Source organism: Podarcis raffonei, chromosome 3 (genome assembly GCF_027172205.1).
Source record: "Podarcis raffonei isolate rPodRaf1 chromosome 3, rPodRaf1.pri, whole genome shotgun sequence".
NCBI classification, from domain to species: Eukaryota; Metazoa; Chordata; class Lepidosauria; order Squamata; family Lacertidae; genus Podarcis; species Podarcis raffonei.
This window is the reverse complement of record NC_070604.1, coordinates 90,567,883-90,591,469: the sequence shown is the minus strand read 5'-3', so window position 1 is coordinate 90,591,469 and position 23,587 is coordinate 90,567,883. Positions and strand designations below refer to the sequence as shown.

Here is a 23,587-nt window from a genome sequence, read left to right as displayed (position 1 = left end):
GCAATCAGCAGTATCAACAGATCATCTCGCCTCCAGGTCCTTTCAACATACTGATGCCATTGGGAGGAGGACACAGTGACTCTGATGCAAGGACATAATTCTCCAACCTGCAAATAAGCTATTTGTTTCAGTGAATGGGCATAATCCTTTTCTTCAAACAGGGAGGCCTGCAAAAGCAGTAATTACATGGACCGAGTGCACTGTGACATACACAGAGTTCTAGACTGGAGAGCGAAGGAGCCTCTTCCTTAGAACGGGAAACATTATCAAATGATGTTATAGATTTTTTGGAAGCACAAGCCATAGTGGTTAGTTCACACATACATGTGACCAAAGAAGAGATGAAGAAAAGGCATCTATACATAAATGAAAAGATGGGGAGACTTCAAGGGTGTATAGAAACCAGTTAAGTAGGGCTTAGTCCATAGTTTCTTCTGCAGGAGAAGCTAAACCAGTTTCTTTAGACAAACTGCTTAGATAGTCTTATATGCTTCTTCAGAAGTGGACTCTGATGGTGGACTCCAGTCTACAGAAGCTTATACAGTAAATATAGTAATATTTATTGGGCCACACGACTCTTCATTGTTTTATCTGGTTAAGTAGCCTTGGGCCCCAATAAATTGGTGTGTGTGCACTTTTGAAATCTCCTTTCCCCCTTCATCTCTCAATGTCTGCAGCCTCGAGTGAAGACTAGCATGCAAAATGGTGTGCGGAATCACAGATTAATCACCAAAGCACTGCTTTCATAACATTTGCTGTCTCCTCAAATTTTAGAGGCCGTTCACATTTTCAGCTCTGATTCATCGGTTGATAGATTGTGCAGCGATGAGATGTTGAGATAGAGATGCATACAGGAAGCAGTCCTAAGACAATGTCAGTGCTGCAACAATTTCAAAAAGTTACTTTCGATACGTGCCCACCTATCATTTCTCTGGACTTGGCACCAACCTTTTACACAGGTCTCCTTTCCCTTTCCCCCTAAAGGCCTTTTCTGTTTTGAACAATTAGAGCAGGGATCAGCAAACTTTTTCAGCAGGGGAACGGTCCACTGTCCCTCAGACCATGTGGGGGACTGGACTATCTTTTTTTAAAAATAAAATAAACGAATTCCTATGCCCCACAAATAACCCAGAGATGCATTTTGAGTAAAAGGACACATTCTACTCATGTAAAAACACATGGATTCCTGGACCATCTGCGGGCTGGATTTAGAAGGTGATTGGGTTAGATCCGGCCCCCAGACCTTAGTTTGCCTACCCATGAATTAGAGGAATGATTTATTTGTTTCTGATTGCCTGCCTGATTTGTGTGAATAGTCAGATGTGGACATGTGGCATGTATCATATCAGTTATATGTGAAGAAGAGAAGAAGAGTTTGGATTTGATATCCCACTTTATCACCACCCGAAGGAGTCTCAAAGCGGCTAACATTCTCCTTTCCCTTCCTCCCCCACAACAAACACTCTGTGAGGTGAGTGGGGCTGAGAGACTTCAGAGAAGTGTGACTAGCCCAAGGTCACCCAGCAGCTGCAGGTGGAGGACCAGAGACACGAACCTGGTTCCCCAGATTACGAGTATATCACTCTTAACCACTACACCACACTGGCTCTCTCTCTTGTGAGTGACAAATGGCTTTTAGACACTCTGGGGTCTGGGTCTGGTGCCAGTTCTTGTATGCATTTTGAAAACCAGAAGTGGTCCAAGTCATTTATTGATATATGTTCTGGGGGCCTGTAATCCTATCACCAGTATTGGCTCCCAATTGCCTCTAGGATGGTACACAGAGCCAGGATGGTGGGAACTGACTGTTCTATCTGTCTGTCTATTTTTCAGTTTCCCTTGCAACGCTACATGGTTGTAAGGATGATGTAATCCTCAGCCTGTATATCTTGTCATCTAGAACAAATCCTGGAACACTGCTTTGAATGCTGCAGGTAGCAAATGGTGACTCACACTGTCTAGTGGCATGATGGTGTTTCGGAAAAACGGCTGCACAACAACGGCAAAATCCTCCCGTTCCGCATAGCTGTTGACCATCTTTGCGCTTCTCTCCTGTTTGGGAAGTACACAACGGCAAGGTCAGCGTTGACATGTGGACTCCCTTAGCTCTTTCCCCTCCAGTATACAAGTACTGACTCAGACCAGACGGACTAAAAGGGACGAGTACCAAATGCAGGGGTGGTGTCACAGGAGAAGAAGCGACAAAGTACAGTAAGGGCAACACAGCTACCCCGTTAAAGGTCATTGTGGAAGTCACACTAGCTGAACTTATGTCCTGAGACAGTCAGATGGCAGGAATACCCGCTTCACAGAGCTCTGGCAAGGATAAAGAAAAAAGGAGATACAGTGGTACCTCGGGTTACATACGCTTCAGGTTACAGACTCCTCTAACCCAGAAATAGTACCTCAAGTTAAGAACTTTGCTTCAGGATGAGAACAGAAATTGTGCTCCGGCAGTGCGGTGGCAGCAGGAGGCCCCATTAGCTAAAGTGGTGCTTCAGGTTAAGAACAGTTTCAGGTTAAGAACGGACCTCCAGAACGAATTAAGTATTTAACCTGAGGTACCACTGTAGACCCTTACAAATTATAGGGTAGGCTTAGAAACCAAACTTGCTATTATCGCCACCATTTCTCAAATCTCTATACTGATTCCCAGCAAGCCTCCTGAAGGAAATTAAGGCTATCAATGGCTATCAGCCACAATGACTATGTACTACCCCCCCACACACATTGTCAGTATGAGTCTGAAATACTCCTGGAAATTACAAGGGAGGGGAGTGATGTTGCACTCAGGTCCTGTTTTCAGGCTTCCCACAGGGATCTGGTTGGCCACTGTAAGAACAGGATACTGAACTACATAGGCCTTTTTGATTGAGCAGACTCTGTTATGTTCTTAATTCACAACAAAAAAATCATTAAAATAATAAAGCTATCCTTATAAAACTACAAAACCGCAGCACTGTCAACGAGTAAAACAATCAAGAGAAATTAGTTGGCAGGGAGTAAAGCTGCTCCAGTTCAGCTCAGGAGCTGTCTCCAGCTGTAACCAGGAATGCCAGATGGCTCCCAAGAAAGAACTGCCCAGAAAAGAACTCCTAAAAATGGAAAAGCAGAGAGGCTGAGGCTGAGTTTCCCCGAGCAGGGATTCCCATTAGGAGGGCATGAGCATCAAGAAGGCTAAAAGACTTCACTGCTTCCCACTGTGCCTCAGACGGGGGGGGGGGGGGACACACACATAACAGATAAACACACAACACAAATAAATACATAAGACAGAAGAGGTGAAGAAGAGGCAAGGATGAGTCACTGAGCTCCAGGCACAACGTGAAATGCAAGAGAGTGGATTTATGTGGGAAAACAGATGACATCACCAACGCCAGCTGAAACAAGCAATCACTCTCAGGTACTCTCAGCACCAAATCAAGGCAACAAAATGTGGCAGCGCGGAGCCTACCTCTTCAGGGTTCCAGTCAGCTTTGTCATTTTCTCAGGGGAGGCTGGTCTGTTAGGCCCCACCAACTCTCAGCCTGCCTTCAGGCAGCCCACCACCTGTCCTGCCTTCTCCCTTGCATCTAGTCCAGGGAGTGGCATATCCTGTCAGTTCCCTCCTCCTTCGTCTTCCCCTTGCCCTTGTAAAAAAGAAACCTCTACAGGGAGGAGGACAGAACAAAACTAGTTGGCTTGGCCTGTCGTTGACCCTGGCTCCACCTACTGATGGTCTCCCTCCTTTCTGCCCTACTAGTTCCATTGGGCATCAGTCAACCACTGCATTTTCCGCTCCGCCCAACCTCAAATACCCAGCCAACATTCTGTAGCATCTGTACACACTTGGTCCTCATTGGGCTGTTTCAGGTTCCTTCCCTTGGATTGTGTGTAGTTCTGCAGACCTTGGGGTTTCTCCAAGCCTGCTGGCACTTTTTTAACATTGTGGGTGATGCTGCTTTAGCTACATATGGATCCACACTCAGAGAATGAGTCCACTATTAATATGTAGGCTTGACTTCTACAGGAGGGGTACAAGGATCTTGAGTGGGAGTCAGCTAAGGAGTCTCGTCAGTGGAAGCTCTGCACAGAGATTGCTACTTGTGCACTGGTGCTTCCCTCGCTCTCCCAAAATTGGGTTGGGGGTGGGTTGGAAGAAACCCCTGGAAAAGTGGGGGGGGGGGATCGTTCTGTCCGGCAAACCAAAATGCTTGGGGTGGCAGAATGATCGGAAGAGCATGATGTTAAATTCCTCTCCTTGAAATCAGTAAGAACGGAAGTGCTTGCTTTACCTGAAAATCTCTGTTAATTCTTTTCATTTCCTGTAGTTCAGGGGAGTTTTCCTGAGGGTTTAGAAAACACGGGCAAAGGCTCCTGAAAGAGAGGGATGCTAAAATAAACACAGATCCTAGATAGCACAGATCCTAGTCCAACCCCCTGCAATAGTGCAGGTAACAAAATGGTTTGATTTAAAATAGCTTAGAAAGAATGTACAGTATTAGATTAGGGCTTGGGAAACTCCAAATGTTGTTGGACTATGATTCCCATCATCCCTGACCAATGGCCATACTGGCTGTGGATACCAAAAGGAACCAGAGTCCAACAACATCTGGAGGCCCCTGGGTTCACCACCCTTGTGATTATGTTTGTGGAACCAAAGAATACAAAAGCCTATGCCTTGGATTTTAAAAATACATTTCTTCCATGGCCTAATAACAGACACATCAGAATATGGTGCTTAAGCCTGTGGTCCTATATATATGCATACACACATGTGCACATGGCTTACCCAAAATAATTCTGGGAGCTGTAGTTTGCTAAGGGTCTGGGAATTGTAGCTCTCTTAGGCATAAGCTACAGTTTCCAGGATTCTTTCTCAAAGGCTGCCCGGGACTTTTGCCTCGCTTGTTGGTTTACAGAAACCTCCTGCAGCCTGGAGCCCTCCAGAATTTTTGGATTGCAGCCCTAGCCAGCATTGGCCATGATGGCAGGGGCTGATGGAAACTGTAGCCCAAAACATCTGGAGGGCACCAAGTTGGGGAAGGCTGGCCTAGAGGCATGATTCTTATTTGGGATATAAGAGCTCCTGGATTCTACAGTTTGGACTTTTGGATTCTGGTATTCCAAACCCTCTTTATAGTTGGGTAGACAATGACACTGTCCAGATGGGAAAGACACCCACACTTCCATACAGTGGACAGGGATTTTTGTGACATGTTTAGCGCACACAAATGGACTCCAGGTTAACACACGTCTCAAATTGGCTTAACACAAGAGATCCAGCATCAGCCAGACTTTGTGAATCACTGTCTACCTTGTTATTAATATCCGTACAGAAAACAAGAAGCCCAAAGCTACTCTCTTAAATGGCTGCAGCTCTAATGGAAATCAATGAAGATTGCTCTCATGTGAGTAAAGGGAAAAACCAGACCCAATATCCTCATTATAATTAGAGCATCTGCTGCCTCACAGCTCCCAGGTCCAATAGCATCTTGCAGGGAACAGGTTTTTTAAGCTCTTTGCGGTTGCTTTATGAATAACAAAAGTATAGATCCGCCCTAAAAATAGCATACAATACAGATTGCTGTGCGATCCGCTCACTTACGCCCCTGAAAGAACACATCCGGATGCTTCCCTTTCTATCTGACGCAGTCCAGTGAGTTCCATTATCTCCACCATGTTGACAAAAGCCCGAGGGAGCTGCAGGGATTACAGTAACCAGGTATATTGATGCACAGAGCACAAGGCAGAGCCAAACAGCAACACAGAGAGGTTATGCACAGATCAGTAGTCATGAGAGCATCTGGTTTTCATGCAATGGGAAAGGAAATGTACAGAGGGCCAGTGGCAATGAAAGAAAAATATTATGTTGGTGCGATAAACTTTATAGCTATAACTGCAGGCTGGCACTGTTAGCCAGCTTGATGCAACATCGAGCTAGATGTGCAATGGCATTTGTGCAGTAATTGTTTATGGGAAGCAAAGAAATGTGCATGACTTTGCCACAAACCTCTACCACAGGTGGGAAATCAACAGCCTATAGACCACAGAAGTTCTGTGTGGTCCACCAGGAGTTGCTGTCAGCTCTGCCACTAGTAAAATCACCTTGTGTCCTGTGTTTCCTTCAGACCACCAGACAGCTGTTTGGGAGGCTGCAAGGGGCATAATTTACAAGAAGTGGGGGTTTGGAGATGACCCTCCCTGTACACCTTCCCAGTATGGTGTAGTGGTTAAGAGCGGTAGTCTCGTAATCTGGGGAACCGGGTTCACGTCTCCGCTCCTCCACATGCAGCTGCTGGGTGACCGTGGGCTAGTCACACTTCTCTGAAGTCTCTCAGCCCCACTCACCTCACAGAGTGTTTGTTGTGGGGGAGGAAGGGAAAGGAGAATGTTAGCCGCTTTGAGACTCCTTAAAGGGAGTGAAAGGCAGGATATCAAATCCAAAAAACTCTTCCCCCCCCCCCCCGCAATGTAAATTATGCCATCCTCAACCCACTTAACAGCTGCTTGGCAGATGATAGTCTGCACCATCCTGCGTCCAAGGGGCCTTTTATCCCCCTAAAAGTTGAGCTCTGAAAGCCTCTTCTGAGAGCAAGGACCACACTAGTGACAGCCACCTTTCCCTGATTTCAAAGGGTAGGTTTGCATATATTTGTTTGCATATATGTGTGAATGCCCAGACCGCTGGCATGTGGTCCACAAGCACTTACCCACTGCTACTTGTGGGCCTCAGGGGCGAAGAAGGTTGCTCACCTTTGCTCCAAAGCAGCCTTCTCTAACCTTGAACCCCTACAGATGCTTTGGACTACAACTCCCATGAGCCTTTGCCAGCTGCTGTGGAACTAACCCTCAAGTGCCCTTCCTGAAGCGAGATTAGGTCGGCAGGCCTAGGAGACAGTGGTCTTTCAGTGGTGACCCCCAAACGGTGGCACTCCTCCTGTCGCGAAATAGGATTAGCGCACTTCTGGTTGTCTTAAAACAATATTTATGAAGGTGTAGATTAGGTGTCTGTTTTACTCTCTGTTGGGTGGCTGAAGTGGATGTCACCATTTAATTCTTCCTGCTTATCGTAGCATAGTGTTTTATCATATGCCTTTAGCTTCTTTGATAAGACTTGCATGCCACCTTCGGAAACTGCTTCATTTTGACAGGCAGCAAACAGATTTATTAAATAAAAAATGAATAAAATACCCAGGAGACTCTGGGCCACCAATTTCAATAACTAGCTGAGGTTACTTAACCAGTGGAGGCTTTTCATTTGAGCAATGGGGCACTGCTGTGTCAACTTCAGCCTGCCCTCAGCCAGCCCCCACATGCCTTGTCTGCTTACAACTAGTTCAGGGGGTGGGACTGCCTGGCAGCTTCCTTCCCCTTAGCCTCAGTGTTGCCCTTGTAGAACTCAGCACAAAGGGGGGGTAGGGGTGACAAAAGTAGAATTAACTGCCTCTGCTTGCATTGGCACTAGTTCCACCTGCTGCCTTCTGCCCTCCCAGCCCCCACAGATGCAAATGGTTTTGTTTCTTTCATTCAAACTTTCCCCTTTCATTCGTTTTATCTTCATCCTTCATCTCAATAAAGCTTCATCATTGGAGAGCCAGGGCTTGACTGCATACTTGTGGCAACCCATAGATCTTTATTCCAAACTTTGATGCTACATACTGTGCCTGAGGCAATGTAAGGGGAAAACAGAGCAACTTCACTCTGTAGCAACTTACGGTTAAGCTGGGAGTTGCCCCCTCCCAGACTGAAAATTAATCTGTGATTTTGCTCAGCATGAACCAACCCGGACCGTGCAATCAACATCTGAAGCTCTTTTTTGTGTGCCCCTTCCATGAAAAGTCCAGAAGGCGCCATGGAGCAGCTCCCCATTTGTGGAATGTTCTACCTTCACTGCCTATCTTTATGCGCCAGGCAAAAAGTTTCCCTTATAACCAGGCCTTTAGCCATTAACTACATGTGGCTTTTAAGAAGTGGGTGAGATGTTTTTAATGTGTTGCTTTTCCTCCTTGGTATTAATGTATCTACATGGGGTGGGGAAGTTGTTTACTTAAAGTTGCTTTGGGTTGTCCTGGGCAAAATAAAGTGAGTAACGAAAGAAAGAAAGAAAGAAAGAAAGAAAGAAAGAAAGGAAGGAAGGAAGGAAGGAAGGAAGGAAGGAAGGAAGGAAGAAGAAGAAGTAGAAGAAGAAGAAGAAGAAGAGGAGGAGGAGTTTGGATTTGATATCCTGCTTTATCACTACCTGAAGGAGTCTCAAAGCAGCTAACATTCTCCTTTCCCTTCCTCCCCCACAACAAACACTCTGTGAGGTGAGTGAGGCTGAGAGACTTCAGAGAAGTGTGACTAGCCCAAGGTCACCCAGCAGCTGCATGTGGAGGAGCGGAGACGCGAACCCAGTTCCCCAGATTATGAATCTACCGCTACACCACACCGGAAAGAAAGAAAGAAAGAAGTTGGGAGTGTTGCAGACGCTAGGCAAGCTTGTTATCATGTTTTATCCACCCATCTCCTTTCCTCCTCTGCTGCACAAATATCCCTAAGTCAGGGCAGATAAAGAATTGGGGAGGCTGGACAGTACATCCACCAGCACGGTAGACAAAGCTGCTGCCTGCTGTTGAGGCAGCAGCATCTTCCTGCTGCAGAGGGCTTTAGGGGCCAGCTGCACGTTGAGAAAAGTGAAGAAAACCTTATAAAATGCAACCATGTTAACCATAGTAGAATCTCACCGCTTTCCTGGTCATTAGCTATCAAGGTCATTGGATTACCCTTCAAATATGACTGCACCAGTGCCAGCTATCTGAAAGAAGGTCCTGAATGAAACATGATCATGGAAACTCTGCGAGGGGTGAGAAATGTTTAAGTGCAGTTGCCAAGAACTCAGCCTTCTAGAGTGTCTTAAAGTCTTACCTCCTTGTAAAGGATATCAAGGGTGTCTTGGAGGTGTTCAACATATCTGTCCACTGAATAGGTCTCCTGAAGAAAATGAAACACTCAGTTATCCATTTTCAGTATTACATGAAAAGTTGCAAATAAATCCATCCCCACACACCCAAAACCAGAAAGGTCTATGGAATAGCTTAACTTGAAGGAGACTGATATGAGGATATAATTTGCGCTAGCAAAGTCTTGATATATTTAGAAGGAAGTATTGCAGAATTGTTTCCCAGTTGCAGCATGCATTTGACTTACGCAGCACACACGGCGTTTGGACGCGATTCTTAAATTACCAGTCCAGCTGAATTAAAAACAAACCACTGATGCCTGAATCAGTTAATCAGGAAGAGCTGGATTGGGAGAGCCGGTTTCGATTCTCTGCGTCCAAAAACTAGATGTAGACATAATTCAAGAGCTGAAATCAAGCCCACTATTTGCAACAAGATTCAAAATGCAGCTTCAAAACTTTCATCCAGAAATGTGATTTTTTTTAAAAAAGAGGGAATCACTCAGAATTTTGAATTCAAGTTCATAATCTTGAATGTTATAATTGGAATTCATATTGGTTTCTCACAAATGGGGAAGGGGGCCTTTTAAGTGGCACAACATTGTGAGGGCATAGTGGCATACTGGTTTCACACATTTTTATTGATGTCACAGGTAAACTTAATTCAGAATGGGACTGAGTCTTTCAAAAAATTTAATATAATTCTCAGAAAAATACTGGTATTCCCTCCTCCTCCAAATCTACCTCACTATGTCCCAACTCCCAATAAAAAAAATGTGTATCCAGAAGTATTTTGTATTTCCAAAATACTCCATTGTATTTCTGGGGACACTGGGAACTATAGTTTTAATACTTATTAGCTCAGCACATTGATTATTATTATTATTATTCCCCCAATGGCTGGCTCAGTTGTTTTCCATTTGGATGGCAATCCTCTTTTTTGGAAGGTCACTAGAGCCAATCACCACCTTTGAGAACTGGGGCTGCAATCAGGACAAAAACGCTCATTTCAAATAAAAAGCGACAGGAAATACTATCATTTTCAAACCAAGCCAGCTGCAGCTTTCATACCTTGTCTAAGCAATAGTTACAAAGGTCATTGCCTCCAATAAAAATGGTGACTAGCTTCCAGTCTTCCTGATAGTTGATGCTCTGGTGAGAAACAAAAACACTACAATATCAGAGTAGTTCACGGATGTTCGGAGGAGCAAAGAGAGTAATGAGTGATGTGACTTGCTCAGGATCCCATCCAGTCCACTCTCTGGAACTGCTGGAATCGTCTCCCTGCTCACCTGCTGTGGAATTGTTACAGACATTGCTTGGGGCTGCAGAAAGTCAAGCCAAAGCACGTACACACTCAGTCCATCTCCACGGGAAAAGGCCATTTGAGAGTAAATTCACAATCCCATATTTCTCATGTCGCACATAGCAATTGCAGTGGCATGCTATCCTCATTGTCTGAAATGCCACCATGCCTATGCTGTCTTTGTGACAGCTTTTTTCAAGGGCATGAAAGTATTGCATGCCTAACAGAGGGTATTAGGTATTTGAGCTGAACTTGTTGCGTGATCATTACCACATGAAAGGGTTTGTCTAATGGGACAGATACTAGAGAATAGCAGCAATGTCTCTCTCCCTCCCCTCCCCCCCTCTCTCTCACACACACAGTCCCCCTTTGCTGTCTGAAATCCAAAGTCTTTCATTGGTGGGTCAGACTGAATAACGGAGAGAGCAAGAGAGAGAGAGAGAGAGAGAGAGAGAGAGAGAGAGAGAGAGAGAGAGAGAGAGAAGGAAGGAATAAAAGCCAGGGGAGAAATTGGCAGCTGCCCTGGAGTGTGATCATCTAAGCTGCATCTGGTCTTCTGTGACACAGGAGGCTTTTTATTCCTAATGGACTTTGGTGGTGAGGGGTGTAACTGGGACCGCAAGCCCTTGGCACTTGTATAGAGGCAAGCATGAGAAAAAAGGGAAATTTTCCACAATGATGCACCGAATGCTAGTTGTTAGTAATTGGAGTCACTGAGAATCCCTGACAGCAACACATTACCAGGACTGTTGGGGGGAAAAAGAAAGGGAATGCCCAGAAGAGTGGGCATTTGGATAGAGAGGAGCCCTCAGATAGGTGGCTTCGCTGTGCTTAGCCAAGGCCGGCAGCTGCTTCAACCTACGTCATTGCCAGCCAACAATAGGGGCTGCTGAGAGCTGTAACTCAGTGGAAAACATTCTGTAACATGCAGTACAAAGAAAGGAATGGATGGTGGCTATTTTTAGAGCAGCAAGTTTACATAACAAGCATTGGTGAGTGTGTCCTAAGGAAACCAAAGGCCTGGGAATCACAAACAGGGCTGAATTCTCTTCATTAATAGGATTTGTTTTCCTGGCCCCTGACTTCAGTTCACGTTTGCTTCAAAGAAGCGCCCGGGGGTGTTTGACATCATTCCCTCTCTGATTTCAGAAGGCCAGGATCATGGTCTCTGAAACCTAGGAGCTGCTCTGACTTTTGCTTAAATGTCAGTGCTTCCACTCGGCTGGTGTTTGTGTGTGTGTAAGAGAGAGAGAGAGCAGGGAAAATGCAGAAACGCAGAGAGGAAATGGATTCTCCTTTCTGCTTATCACAGTATGCAGCTAATGCAGCTAATAAGAACATGCAACTAAATTCAACTAATAAGAACAGAACAACTGACAGCAAAGTCAGCCCTCACTCAGCACCTGTCACACAGGCCTAGGTTTGGGAAAGCAGTGGTTTTTGTTTGTCTTCCAGCCCACACAAAATGATCCATCAATAGTTTGACGCCACTGGTTCCTCTTTCTTCCCTGCAATGGTTCCTCTCCCAAAGCCAAAGTACTCAGGTTGGTAATAACACAGTTAATACACCCTGGTTGCATTTTCCCTCTGCATTTGAGCTCAGCCACCAAAAGCTAACCTCAATAACATAAAAAGGTTTTGCAATGCTTCCAAAAGACACTTGGGCAGACCTACAGGGAGAACAAGTTCCAGAAATGTGGGGCAGCCACTGAGAACACCTGTCATCACATGCATTTCATGCCCTTCCTTGGCGCACAGATCATATTAAGAAGGTGTTTTCTGTCTATCCAAGAAGGTTGAATGCCACATAAGGACAAAGGCAACCTCACAGGTATACTAAGCCCCTAACCAGAAAGGGCTTGCCTGGTCATAACCACTTAACTTGAATTGCACCCAGATGGGGCACAAATGCACATGGTAAAAAAACATTTCCTCAATGTGCTCTTGGAAGCCGACTCTCCTTCAGAGGTGAGCCATCTCATTTTGCATGTCTTGAAGCTACTGAACACTCATCACAGTACACGTCTGCATTCTCTGCTCCACTGTTATTCTATTTACTTATTTAGCAAAAATGCATATACTGCTGGATTGCAAACAGGCAAACAACCCAAAGCTCTTTGCAACAATATAAATCAAAATATTAACATTACATATAGAGAGAGAGTTAAAACAGGTATTAAGATATTGTAAAAGATTAAAATCAACACTAGCTGTCTCAGGAGGCTTGCCTAAAGCAAAGGCACCAAGGAGGCACCAAGAGGAAGATAGTGAATGTTCCTGCCTGCCTGATGTCAACAGGCAGGGAGTTCCAAAGCACAGTTTGCTGCTGCACTGAAAGATGGATTTCTTACAAATGTGGAGTGGGTGTTATGTGGTACCTGCAAAGGTGCCATTTCCACAGGTTGAAGCTGTCAAGTGGGTATATATGGGGTAAAGCGAATCCCACAAAAAAAACCAAAACACTCATCCCAAGTTGTTAAGGGCTCTATATACTAATAGCAACAGCTTGAACATGGGCTGGTAGCAAATAGGCAACCAGTGGAGATAGCTGAGCAAAGGTGGCTTTAAAAAAATAATAAATTAAAAAGTCCACATGAAAATTCACCAGCATTTTGGTGCAAATTTCTCTTCCTAGACACATTTTTGTATGCAACTTTGCCTAATATACAGATTTAACAAAGCTATTTTTCCTAATATACTGGATGTCGGTACACATTACTTGACTGAAGAACAAGATTGCAAAATGTGGAAAAGTGTGAATTTGGAAGGACGGATGCGTTTTGGTTCATTCTTTGGAAAATGTGACTTAGGTAAGTTTGCCTGATGCCAACGCAATCAGATTTCTCTCCCATCCCTAGCTGCGGAAGGTACGAGTGCCTTCCATTCATGTGGCAGGATGTCTGGATCCAGCCCCTGGCACTGCACCGAAGGCGTAATGGATGGGCTCAGAGGTGCCAACTTGAATAAAATATTGGGGGCGGGGGGGTGTGCAGGTAAGCCCCACCCTGCAAAATCAATCACATGGCATGGTGCATGCCCACCATTTGAATGGCAATGCCCATCAATTTGGTGGGGGGCAGCCTCCTCAAATATTTTATGGGGGGGCGAAGCCCTCATGGCCCCTAAGAGTTGGCTCCTATGGATGGGCTTTAGCTTTACTCTCATTCAGAGACTGCTTGATCTTGGTATTTTGTATTTGGACAGGAACCTCCCTTGTGTCACACCAGTTTGATCAGGGGATGGCTTTGTGTGACCTGTTATCATGCAGCTTGGATCCTTTTGCTGGACTCGTCATGAGCTACTTGCTCTGTGGGAATTTTGCAGCAGTGCTATAATCTCTGATTTTGGTACCATTGCAACATGGGTTGTATACAATGTCTTGCGATGGGGAAGATTTGGCTCCTAGTCCTTGGGGCATGGTTCACGAGGCTAAATATTTTCAGCATCAATATTTTAAAATAGCACAAATACCATAAGTTGGTTTAGGTGGCTAGAGGATGAAACTTGTTCATGCTTTCCCCCACTGCTTAAACACATATATTACAATACATTAACAAAGAGAGGATGGCTGTTTTTTTTATATAATGACCCAACATCTTAAACACAACTATTGCATTCTTGCATTTGGCAATATTATGGGTATCTTCCTTACCCAGCGGTTTCTACAAGCTGCCAGATTTTTCATTCATTTTCTGTAATGCAGATACTTACTGGGCTGTTTTTCATTCGCGCTACCAATTCTCTTGCTTGGGCTGGGAGATTCCTATGGAAAGAGAAAAGGAGAGCATTCAAACATGGCAAGCTCAGTGGAGTCAACCAACAGAAGGAGCATCATTGCGGGACAGAACTAGGATCTGAGAGTCCTTGGTTGATGTTCATGCTGTGACCTACAGAGTCATTTCTGATCAGTCACCAGCTGCCAAGTAGGACGAAACAAATGAGCAAAAATCAGCCCTCTCATGCAACCCATTTACTCTCATGAGCAATGTAGCTGAGGAACCACAAATATTGTGTCAGCTCTTCCATGAAACGAAACACCGCAGGTCGCTATTTTTCTTTCAGAAAAACATGAGCCGTGATTTTGCGTGAGTTCTCTGTTTTAACATTGCACTCCATGTAAGCAGACCACTTGCGTGAGTCTTTTTCATTGCACTTGTCCATTGCCAGCATGTAATCAAAACTTACTCTCAGCTCTTGTACAAAATTCAGGTAAGCTCTCTCTCAGATTCCCTACTGTTAAGTGTACACATGTATTTATTTATCCTGCACTTCCTTAAGGACCCCAGGGTGGTGTGTACGCGTTAACCCTGACTTATCCTCACAGAAGCTCCAGCAAGTAGACTAGGCTGAGAGAAAATGACTGGCCCTCCACTGAACTTAATGCCTGAGTGGTGATTTGATCCTAGGGCAACTGCACTGCCCTGGCTCTCGGTTTGAAAAGGAGCATCAGTAATAGCTGTACTCCTAAGGGTACCACCCTAGCCCACTAGGCAATTGTGCCATTGTATTTGGAAGTCAAGGGTTAGATATGCAAGACAGATCTGTGTCATTTCCATGTGGTTTTTATCCTACCTACATAGAGCTGGAATGTTTACGAATAAATTTCCTCTAAACATACATTTGCAATAATCTGTATTAATACATGTTTAAATGTGCAGTTTCTCTCAAAATACATATTTGAATGAGTGTTTTGATATCTTTAAGCTGCTGAGAGCTCTGTCACAACATTTGGGGAAGGGCAGAAATCTAGTGGAGAGCAAGATCAGGTAATGTCATCTCAGGATTTGCAAAGTCTGAGTTTCTCCAGCATCCTTAATTTAAGACTTGGAATCGGGAGGCTTCTCTCCCTCTCTCGCTTTATAAAATGCTACGACCAGTAAGAGCTGCACAAGGAAAGGAATGATCAAGAACAGCAAATGCAGTATAAGGCCTTTAAAGCAATCTTCCCAGGAATCATGGGGATTGTAGTTGATGTCTCACTGAGGCCACAATTCCCAGCACTCGTAACAAACTGCAGTTCCCATGAATCTTGGGGGGGGGGGTGTGCTTTAATTGTGTGGTGTGTACACAGCCTAAGTTTCCTTAAAAAATGTCTGCACAGGTGACTACCACAAACTTCAAGACACTACCAGCCAACTTGCCTGCCAACCAGCTAGCATGCGAGCCAAACAGCAGAGAAGTTCAGATCGATTATTTTTGTTGAAGGATTGGCTCTGACAGAGTGCATTCGGAGCTAAAGCTCTAAATTTTCAAGGCTGCACTTGGAAGCTCTGCACTATTTCACAGCCGTGCCACCTCACCTCTAACTCCCTCTGCAGTTAATTTAGTGCTTGGCCAAAGGTGATCGATTGAGGACCTCAGAGGCTAGAGTTGCCAAATGTATTTAGACAGGTACAATATTGCAAAAAGATTTTATAGCAAGACTTTATCCTTGGATTCTTAACCAGATTTACACCCCGGAAGGGGATGAGGTGAAACACAGGCAAAAACCCTCAGCTTTCGGGCAACAGTTTAGGCTTAATGCGGCAGTTTTTCCTTGTCCCAGTGTGTCTTACTGTGCGGTGGCTCCTCCTACTGCTACGTTGAATCCGGCCGCTTCATTCTGGGTGCCAGTGGAGAAGCCAGAGAGGTTTGGATTAAACTTTTTCAAAATATCTGGCAGAGAAGGAAAAAATGCAAGGTATGGTGAGCAAGAGCCACTGCGAACTCCCAAAAGCCACGCTGCGGTTGGGCTAAATCTGTAAGAACCACCTCACATTTCCCGAAATTACAACCCGTTAACTAGCATAGGGGAAACTGTAGAAAATAGAGCCAAGTCTTCCCCATCAAGTTTTTTTGGTTCTATTACCCTCAACAGAGCTGTTGTTGCAGTTCAAAATGTCTGTGCTGAACAGTGGAAATACCTTATGCAGAGTGAGACCAGAGGCTCATCTGGCTCAGGTGTGGGGGCCAAGCGAAGATTCTCCCCCAGGCCACACACCCTCACCAGGGGGCTCTTTGGGTCTACCATGAGTTAAACTGAGTTGAATACCACCCACAGAAATTTATTTTGCATGGGAATAAGAGTGCAATTTGTTTTGTCCAAAGTGGACCCCCCACCAACACCACATAAATACTTTGAAGTCACTGTAGCTCACTGAATTCAAATGGTAAAGGTAAAGGTACCCCTGACCGTTAGGTCCAGTCACGGACGACTCTGGGGTTGAATTGGTAGGAAGCGCTAATTTCTCTATACAGAGATTGTAAGAATATAGCATATAAAGTGGTTTTAACGTAAGTAGGGATCCAATATCAGGGTTAGCCCAGGTTTGTTTTTGGTTTTTTTTTACTACCCTTGTCTTCTTATATGCTGAGTAGCAAAACAGCTCCATCTTCAATGCATCCTTCCCCAACCTGGTGTACTCCAAGCACATCCCTGCTGTCCAAGGATGATGGGAATTGTAGTCCAAAGCATCTGGAGAGCACCAGGTTGCTGAGTTGACTGGGATGTGAGGTTCTTATTTTTATTTTTAATCCCAGTAATTTAGCTATCACCCTATCGTTCTCTATATGAGTAGATCAGCCTGCCAATTTACTGGACATCATCACTAACCGATTAGTATCTCCATTTTACTTTAAGTCATGTACTGGGAAAGTGGAAATCTCAGGGTGTACAGGCAAGGACTCTTTCTCAAAGCTATTTACACAAGTAAAGCACACAGCCCTGGAATTTTTACACCCAGGTGGCTGCCTGGTTTTCTTCTGTAGCTGTTCTTGCTCTGTTCACTGTGTGATTTCTTAACAATCACTTCGATACAAGATCAGACAGGCTTTGACTGCGCTTGTATTTTGAGCAAGCACTGTGCTTGTGTGCTCCTCTCCCCTCACGTAGGGCTTCATTCATTCTGTTCTGTTGGCATCAAACCAGTTTGCCCTGACATCCAAGCTGGCAAACAGTGGTTTAAGTCATCTCTCCAAATCAGGATTGCAACACAGGATGAAAACATGGGGGGCGGAGCGGTTGGCGGGATCACTCAATGGTTTGCCAATCTGGACAGCATCACAAACTATGGTTTCATTCAAGCGGCAAGTGAGCAATTAAGGCCCACACGTAAGAGGGGAAAGCATGTAAACACAGTGCTTGTTCACAAACCTTCAAATTATGGCTTTGAGAGGATTAATATCATCATGAACGTTCCTCTTTCATGCCATGGTATGTCAAAAGATACTCACTAGATAAGGTTGTGTGAATCTCCAAGGTTTCATCACCTCCAGCACTAGAAAAAAGGATAATACCAAATCGGTCACTGGAATTAACACTGTATCAAAGGGCATCTACCATCTGTCCGAGAAACACAGCTGTATTAGCAAGGAGTAGGGTAGAGATGAATTAGGAACAAAAGTCCCTCAAAATCTCTATTGGGGAAAAGCCATCCAGCCTTTAAGGATAAAAGGATAGGAACAAGTATAAATGAAGGGGAAGTTTTCAAATCAAGTAAAACAGGCCTGCAGCTAAAACAGATGTAAGCCTCTAGCAAGAACACACAGCTAAGAACTTAGAAATGCTCCCCTTTATGCTGATATATGTAGTACATATTGAGATCTGACCTCCTTTAATCTGATCTTGCTGATAATAAACTAGATTTGTTAACATTTGTTCACTGAGAGGCCAGACTAGACTGTGTTGGTGCCCAATAGATATTTGGGGTACTAAAGTTTTAGGAGAGTGTGTTAAATGTCAGGGCACACTTGCGCATTAAACCTTTTAGTGCAGTTCAGTAGTTGCACACACATTTAGTTTTCCTTTCTATATAATCCTATATTGATCCGAGATCTAATAGAAGCAGATTACCCTGATTTCTGAAAAAGCAAGGTAGCCTCAAAATTCACCTTTCAGACATGTTCATTTATGTGCATTAATTGCATACAGGGCAAGATGACAACTGAGCAATTGTCAGAAGTTTCCAGATAATGTGTGACAATTACCATCTTATTCTTCTTCCACATTTTTGTGCAATAACGACCACTGTCTGACTTTAAATTATTTTTTTTTAGTAAAATGTCCATTCTTGCACAAAAAACTGTGTAAGGAAGGAAATCTGCACCAGGTGACTGAGTTGAACAGATCCAAATCAATGCACATAAGCATGAAGCAAGCTGTGTGTTGCTGTTTCATAACCTCCCACTCCATTGTGCCACTCCTAGTGCAAGCTTGTTCACTTGAAAGTAATCTCAAACCTTGATCAGTTCAGAAATTATTTGTTGAAGTACAGCTTGGGAAGAAGTGCAATATGCAGCCCTCAAGATTGCTTGATGGCAGCGTATTCTTATAAGGGTACTAATAAGGCTTCTTGTTATTGGAAAAAGAACAGATTGCATGTCTGGGCATGAGGATATGCTCAGACATGTAATTGTCACATACACTTTCTCTTCTCATTTTCATCTATATAATGGCGCTCTTCAAAAAGGTGCATGAAATTCTTTACTCCAGCCGAATCTGGGATAAATTCTAGCAAATGCTGTACCTCCAGGAAATCCCCCTCCAAGCTGTGGTTAGATCATCCAAACCAGTTGATTTGGCTCCTACAGCAGCCTGTAAATGAAATATATATAAATTATATCCATTGCAAGGGATGATATGACGAGAAAGGAGTGGAGTAGGAAAATCTCTGTTGTCTCTCCGAGGAGGTAAAAGTTGAACGTTTTAAAGATTGATGCTGATTTATGAGGCCATGAATAATGTTAAGCAGAATTAGCCAATGGGCTCATGCAATCTGAAATATGAATCTCTCTCTCTCTCTGGAAATTGTAGCTCTCTGGGGGAAACTACAGTTCCCTTGTTTCTTTGGGGGAAGCCGTGGCTGGGATTCAATTAATGAATCCCACTAGCGAAAGCCCGTGCAAGGACTTCTGCTAGCACATTGGGGCTTCCCCCTTATCCCACCCTCTGCAGCCCCCCAAAATTGGCTCAGTGGGTGGGGATAACCCCCAGAACAATGTTCAGGAGAGGAGAGAGGGAATCATTCTGTCTGGCAAGCGGATGGAACAACTGTCATGGCGTTCAGTTGAATGCACCTAACGTGCTTTAAATGTATGGTACAGATGTGATCTTTACAAGTTGCACCAGGCTTCCACGATGGCTAGACCCACTCCCAGGGTTCTTTTCATAATAGGCACCCTGCTGCAAACTGAAATGTACGGCCAAGCATACAATATTCCAAAGTGTTTAGATGATACCTTTTATTGGACCAAGTGTGCTGGGCACGAATTCTCCTTTGCTAAGTTTAACCTTATTGCTGGGTGTCGATTGATACCACAGCATCCTTGTGGAGAGCAGAATTTCCCCGGGTGCTGCATCCCGTAGACCTACCGTCAAAGAATCACCGAGGGCAGCTATCACTTTGATGTCAGAAGGTTGTAGCCTGTGGACTGGATAAAGGGGTGGTGGAAGGAGGACATCATAGGGGAAGGGTGTCACTGGTATGGTTCGGTTTGTTAAGATATTCATGAACCGCTTGATACAAATACAATTAAACAAAGTCCAGTCAAGCAATCAGTAAGGGTACTTAAAATTCTACACGGACCAGAAAAGATATGCTGAATGGGCTGAACTTGGAAACTAAAGAGATGGAAGCTACTTTTAAGTTGCAATCCTATGTATGCTTACCTGGGAACAAGCTTTATTAAACCCATTTGGGGCTTTCTTCTAAGTAAACATGCATAGGATTGCAACAAGCAGATCAACAATGCTAAACATTAAAAAATTCTCACTAAGCAATGGCACAAATATTCCTTATGGGACGCATTTTCTAAATCCTGAATTATCTTGGTTGCCATATTCTGAGTTTAATTCTCTCTTTGGGGGGCAATCCTGCAAGCAGTTAGGAAGCTTAAATTCCACTGAAGTGAACAGAATATTCATTGCATATAGCATTTCCACCCTTATTTATATCCACAGCAGCCCTAAAGGTACTTACAGTTGCAATAAGATACTCTTTTCAGAGCTCTGAGAATACTGGTTTTAATTTCAAAACAAGTCTACAGCCTTCATAGATGCAGAATTTGCAAGTGCAGAAAAATGCAATGGACAAAAATGCTAGAATCTTAGAAATAAATAAAAAATGAAAAAGAAGACCACGTTTATCTACCAGTTTCCCTCCCCTCCCTGCTGGTAATGTCGCAGTAACACCCCCCTGAGACTTGAAAAAATGCAAAAGAAAGAGATAGCCAAACTCTGCATTATGTGTTCTTTCTGTATCTCCTTATTTCTCACCTGATGTCAGGGCTTTTTTGGACGCAGCCTGTCCAGGGCATGACAGATCACTACCCCAGCTCTTAAAGACAAATGCAATCAACACATCATTAGAAGCTTTTCAAATGAAATGAAAATATATTGAACATGCAAGGATTTCAAGTCATGGTTCAGAAGCCCAAGAAAGCCCCACTTCCAGCCTTTGGGGGTCTATACTAATCAGCCTCCATTTATTGCCCCCATCCCCAGGCTTCATACTAGAGATAGCATGCTATCATGTAGTCCTAGTTTTACATCGCTTTCTGGGCAACCAGTAAACTCTTTGCGCCATTTCTTTAATTTTATTACGTTTTATAAGCTCACTAAATGAAAGAACACAAAAAACAACCACCAACTTGATAGCAATCACATAACACACTGACAGATGTTCTCTCAGCTCCAATATATAACATCAATAGCTGAATCCTACTGTGACCTGATTGGATCATTGCCAAAGCAAGATGACACCTAATTGGCTCTCTAAACACTCATGCTCATTGGCTACATTCAAATGAAGGAAAGCTACTTTATATCAACCTAAGTAAGTTGTGTTTCATTTTTCAGGTTATTTGGCTATAACTTTTGATAGAATAGAGATAATTGAACAAACTTTGTTGCATTACATTCTTCATTAAATTATCATTCCATTCATATATAATTTTATGGTATTACTCCAAATAAAAGTGGTGTTATGAGCCATCAAATCTCTGCAATACACTTTTCCCAATAGGTTTCCACAATTTTGGCCACTAGTGTACTGTTACTTATAATTCATATCACACCTTTAGCATTTGCACATAGATTTACAATCTTCATTTTGTTTGGTCTTCAAAAAGCTCATTGCAAGAGGCGCTGGCTGCATTTGCACAATTAAATCCATAAGGCAGGATTCAAAAGTCAATTTTATCTCTTGCAGGTGCATCCATCTAAAGAGAGCTCACCTCCCTTAACAGTCACTGCAGGGTGCTTATGTGAAGTGTGAAAAGATCCTGTAGACAACAGATGTTCAGTACTATGCTCACATGTATAAGGCACAGTAAATGAGAAAGGAATCACCTGGCTTGGCTTCTGTGTGGGCTCCAGAGGCGAATGTGAACCATTGCTGTTCTTGTAGGTTCCCAGAAATGGTTGGTGCTAAAAGAAAGGAAGAACATTTCAAGCTCCAAATACTGCGGAATTTATGCCAGCACCAGAAGGATGCATTTATTAGAGTTGAGGTCTGTGGGGCTTGCCAATATGAATTCAATTTAGTTCTGCAATCATAATTCTCACATAGAAAAAGAAGAGTTTGGCTTCGAGAACCCATTAGAGAGAGAAGAGTAGACCAGAAAGTAGACCAGTAAGGTAAAGGGACCCCTGAACATTAGGTCCAGTCGTGAGCGACTCTGGGGTTGTGGCGCTCATCTCACTTTATTGGCCGAGGGAGCCGGCGTACAGCTTCTGGGTCATGTGGCCACCATGACAAAGCCGCTTCTGGCGAACCAGAGCAGCGCACGGAAATGCTGTTGACCTTCCCGCCATAGCGGTACCTATTTATCTACTTGCACTTTGACGTGCTTTCGAACTGCTAGGTGGGCAGGAACTGGGACCGAGCAATGGGACCTCACCCTGTCATGGGGTTTCGAACCGCCGACCTTCTGATTGGCAAGCCCTAGGCTCTGTGGTTTAACCCACAGCGCCACCCGCGTCAAAGTAGACCAAGCCCAGAATTTAAGGATGGAAAACCTTTACCCTGAAGGTAAACAAGGACATCAAATCAGGGCAGTATCACAGTTACTTTGGAAAACTGTTACTATCTCTCCTATTAATTGAAATTTTATTGTTGCATTCTGCTAGTTAGCAATCTGTACATTTTTCAAATAAAAACTAAAATATAATAAAATTTGAAAATCTAACTTTTGCACATAAGTGGGATGGACTTCTGAGTAAATGTGCATATGCTTGCACTCCTAGTCCATGTAAATAGACCTGCAAGTTTATGGAAGTGAGCCAAGTGAAATGTACTAGTTCTGCTTGGAGAGATGAGAAGCACAAGGAACTGGCAAGGCCAGTAAGAAAACTGGAGGCATATTGTGGAAAGGTGACGCTTTCTATTTGTTTTCTCTGCTATGTGGCTTAGTAACCCCTGGGCCATAACAAATGTACATACAGATACACAGATGAACTCAGTGTTGTAGACTGGGACAGAAAGCTTCCATCTCTGACAGAGAAAGCTTATGTGTGTGTGTGTGGGGGGTAGTTTCTATGAAACTCAGTACAGGTATTCCCCCCCCCTTAGGCAGGGGTTGCATTCCAGGCCCCTGCGCATGTAAGTGAAATCACATAAAGTGGGGAGCATCCCCTAAACACCATTTAAACACCCTCTCTGCCGCTCTCTCACCAACCCAGACTAAAAATACTGCATCCAAAAATATCCAACAACTAGAATTGAAGCTCTGAGGCCAGCAGGCGGATGGAGGAGGTGCAGGAAAACGGGGCCAGCAGGAGGCTAGAGGAGGTGCAGGAAAACGGCTGCTGCTGCTGCGCTACCCCACACACCAGCTGTTAGACAGGGAGGCTTAGCAGCATAAACAAAGCCCTGCTGTACCTCCAGTCTCTTTGAGGTTTCCTCCACCCTCACTGGTGTCCTCTTTGGGCTCTGGGGAGGGCTTCCTCATGAGCCATGAAGACTCTCCAGCTCTCTCCTGCCATTTCTTGGTTTGAACTGAATTATTTAATTATTTCCCAGCACCGCGCACATAGAGTTGCATGTGAGTCAGTTGTGCGTAGGTAGGGGGACACCTGTATTCTAAAAAGAGGACTTAGTTGGAAAAATAATTGATCACACGAGACAGTGGCTTATCCTTTGAGTGTTAGATTGCTGACACCCACATTTGACACCTTTTGCCCTGAAAGATGATGCTCTATTTACCAGAGTTGGGCAGCTCAGGGTTACATTATCTGTAAAGTTGAAGGAAATGGATTTCTTCCCTAAAGGTTGAAGCTGCAAAACAAAACAAATGGTTATATAACAGTGTTTCTTCTTTCCCCCCCTAATAATTGTCTTTCAAAATAAAAACTAATAAATACTATGATGCATTTGTTCCATAAT

The 23,587-nt window shown here is 44.0% G+C and overlaps 1 protein-coding gene across 1 annotated transcript in view; it reads right to left on the bottom strand.

The window, feature by feature from the left end:
• Positions 1-23,587, bottom strand: part of PLB1 (phospholipase B1) — a 101,244-nt gene that overhangs the window by 7,341 nt on the left and 70,316 nt on the right. Inside the window, exons 40-52 of the mRNA XM_053382969.1 lie at positions 23,408-23,479; positions 21,553-21,630; positions 20,479-20,539; positions 19,576-19,634; positions 18,731-18,798; positions 17,439-17,482; positions 15,782-15,881; positions 13,938-13,989; positions 9,992-10,072; positions 8,887-8,952; positions 5,588-5,682; positions 4,275-4,356; positions 1,954-2,052 (exon numbers count right to left, since the gene is read on the bottom strand). Of these exons, the coding sequence (XP_053238944.1) occupies positions 1,954-2,052; positions 4,275-4,356; positions 5,588-5,682; positions 8,887-8,952; positions 9,992-10,072; positions 13,938-13,989; positions 15,782-15,881; positions 17,439-17,482; positions 18,731-18,798; positions 19,576-19,634; positions 20,479-20,539; positions 21,553-21,630; positions 23,408-23,479 (957 nt within the window). The remainder of the gene's footprint in view (positions 1-1,953; positions 2,053-4,274; positions 4,357-5,587; positions 5,683-8,886; positions 8,953-9,991; positions 10,073-13,937; positions 13,990-15,781; positions 15,882-17,438; positions 17,483-18,730; positions 18,799-19,575; positions 19,635-20,478; positions 20,540-21,552; positions 21,631-23,407; positions 23,480-23,587) is intronic.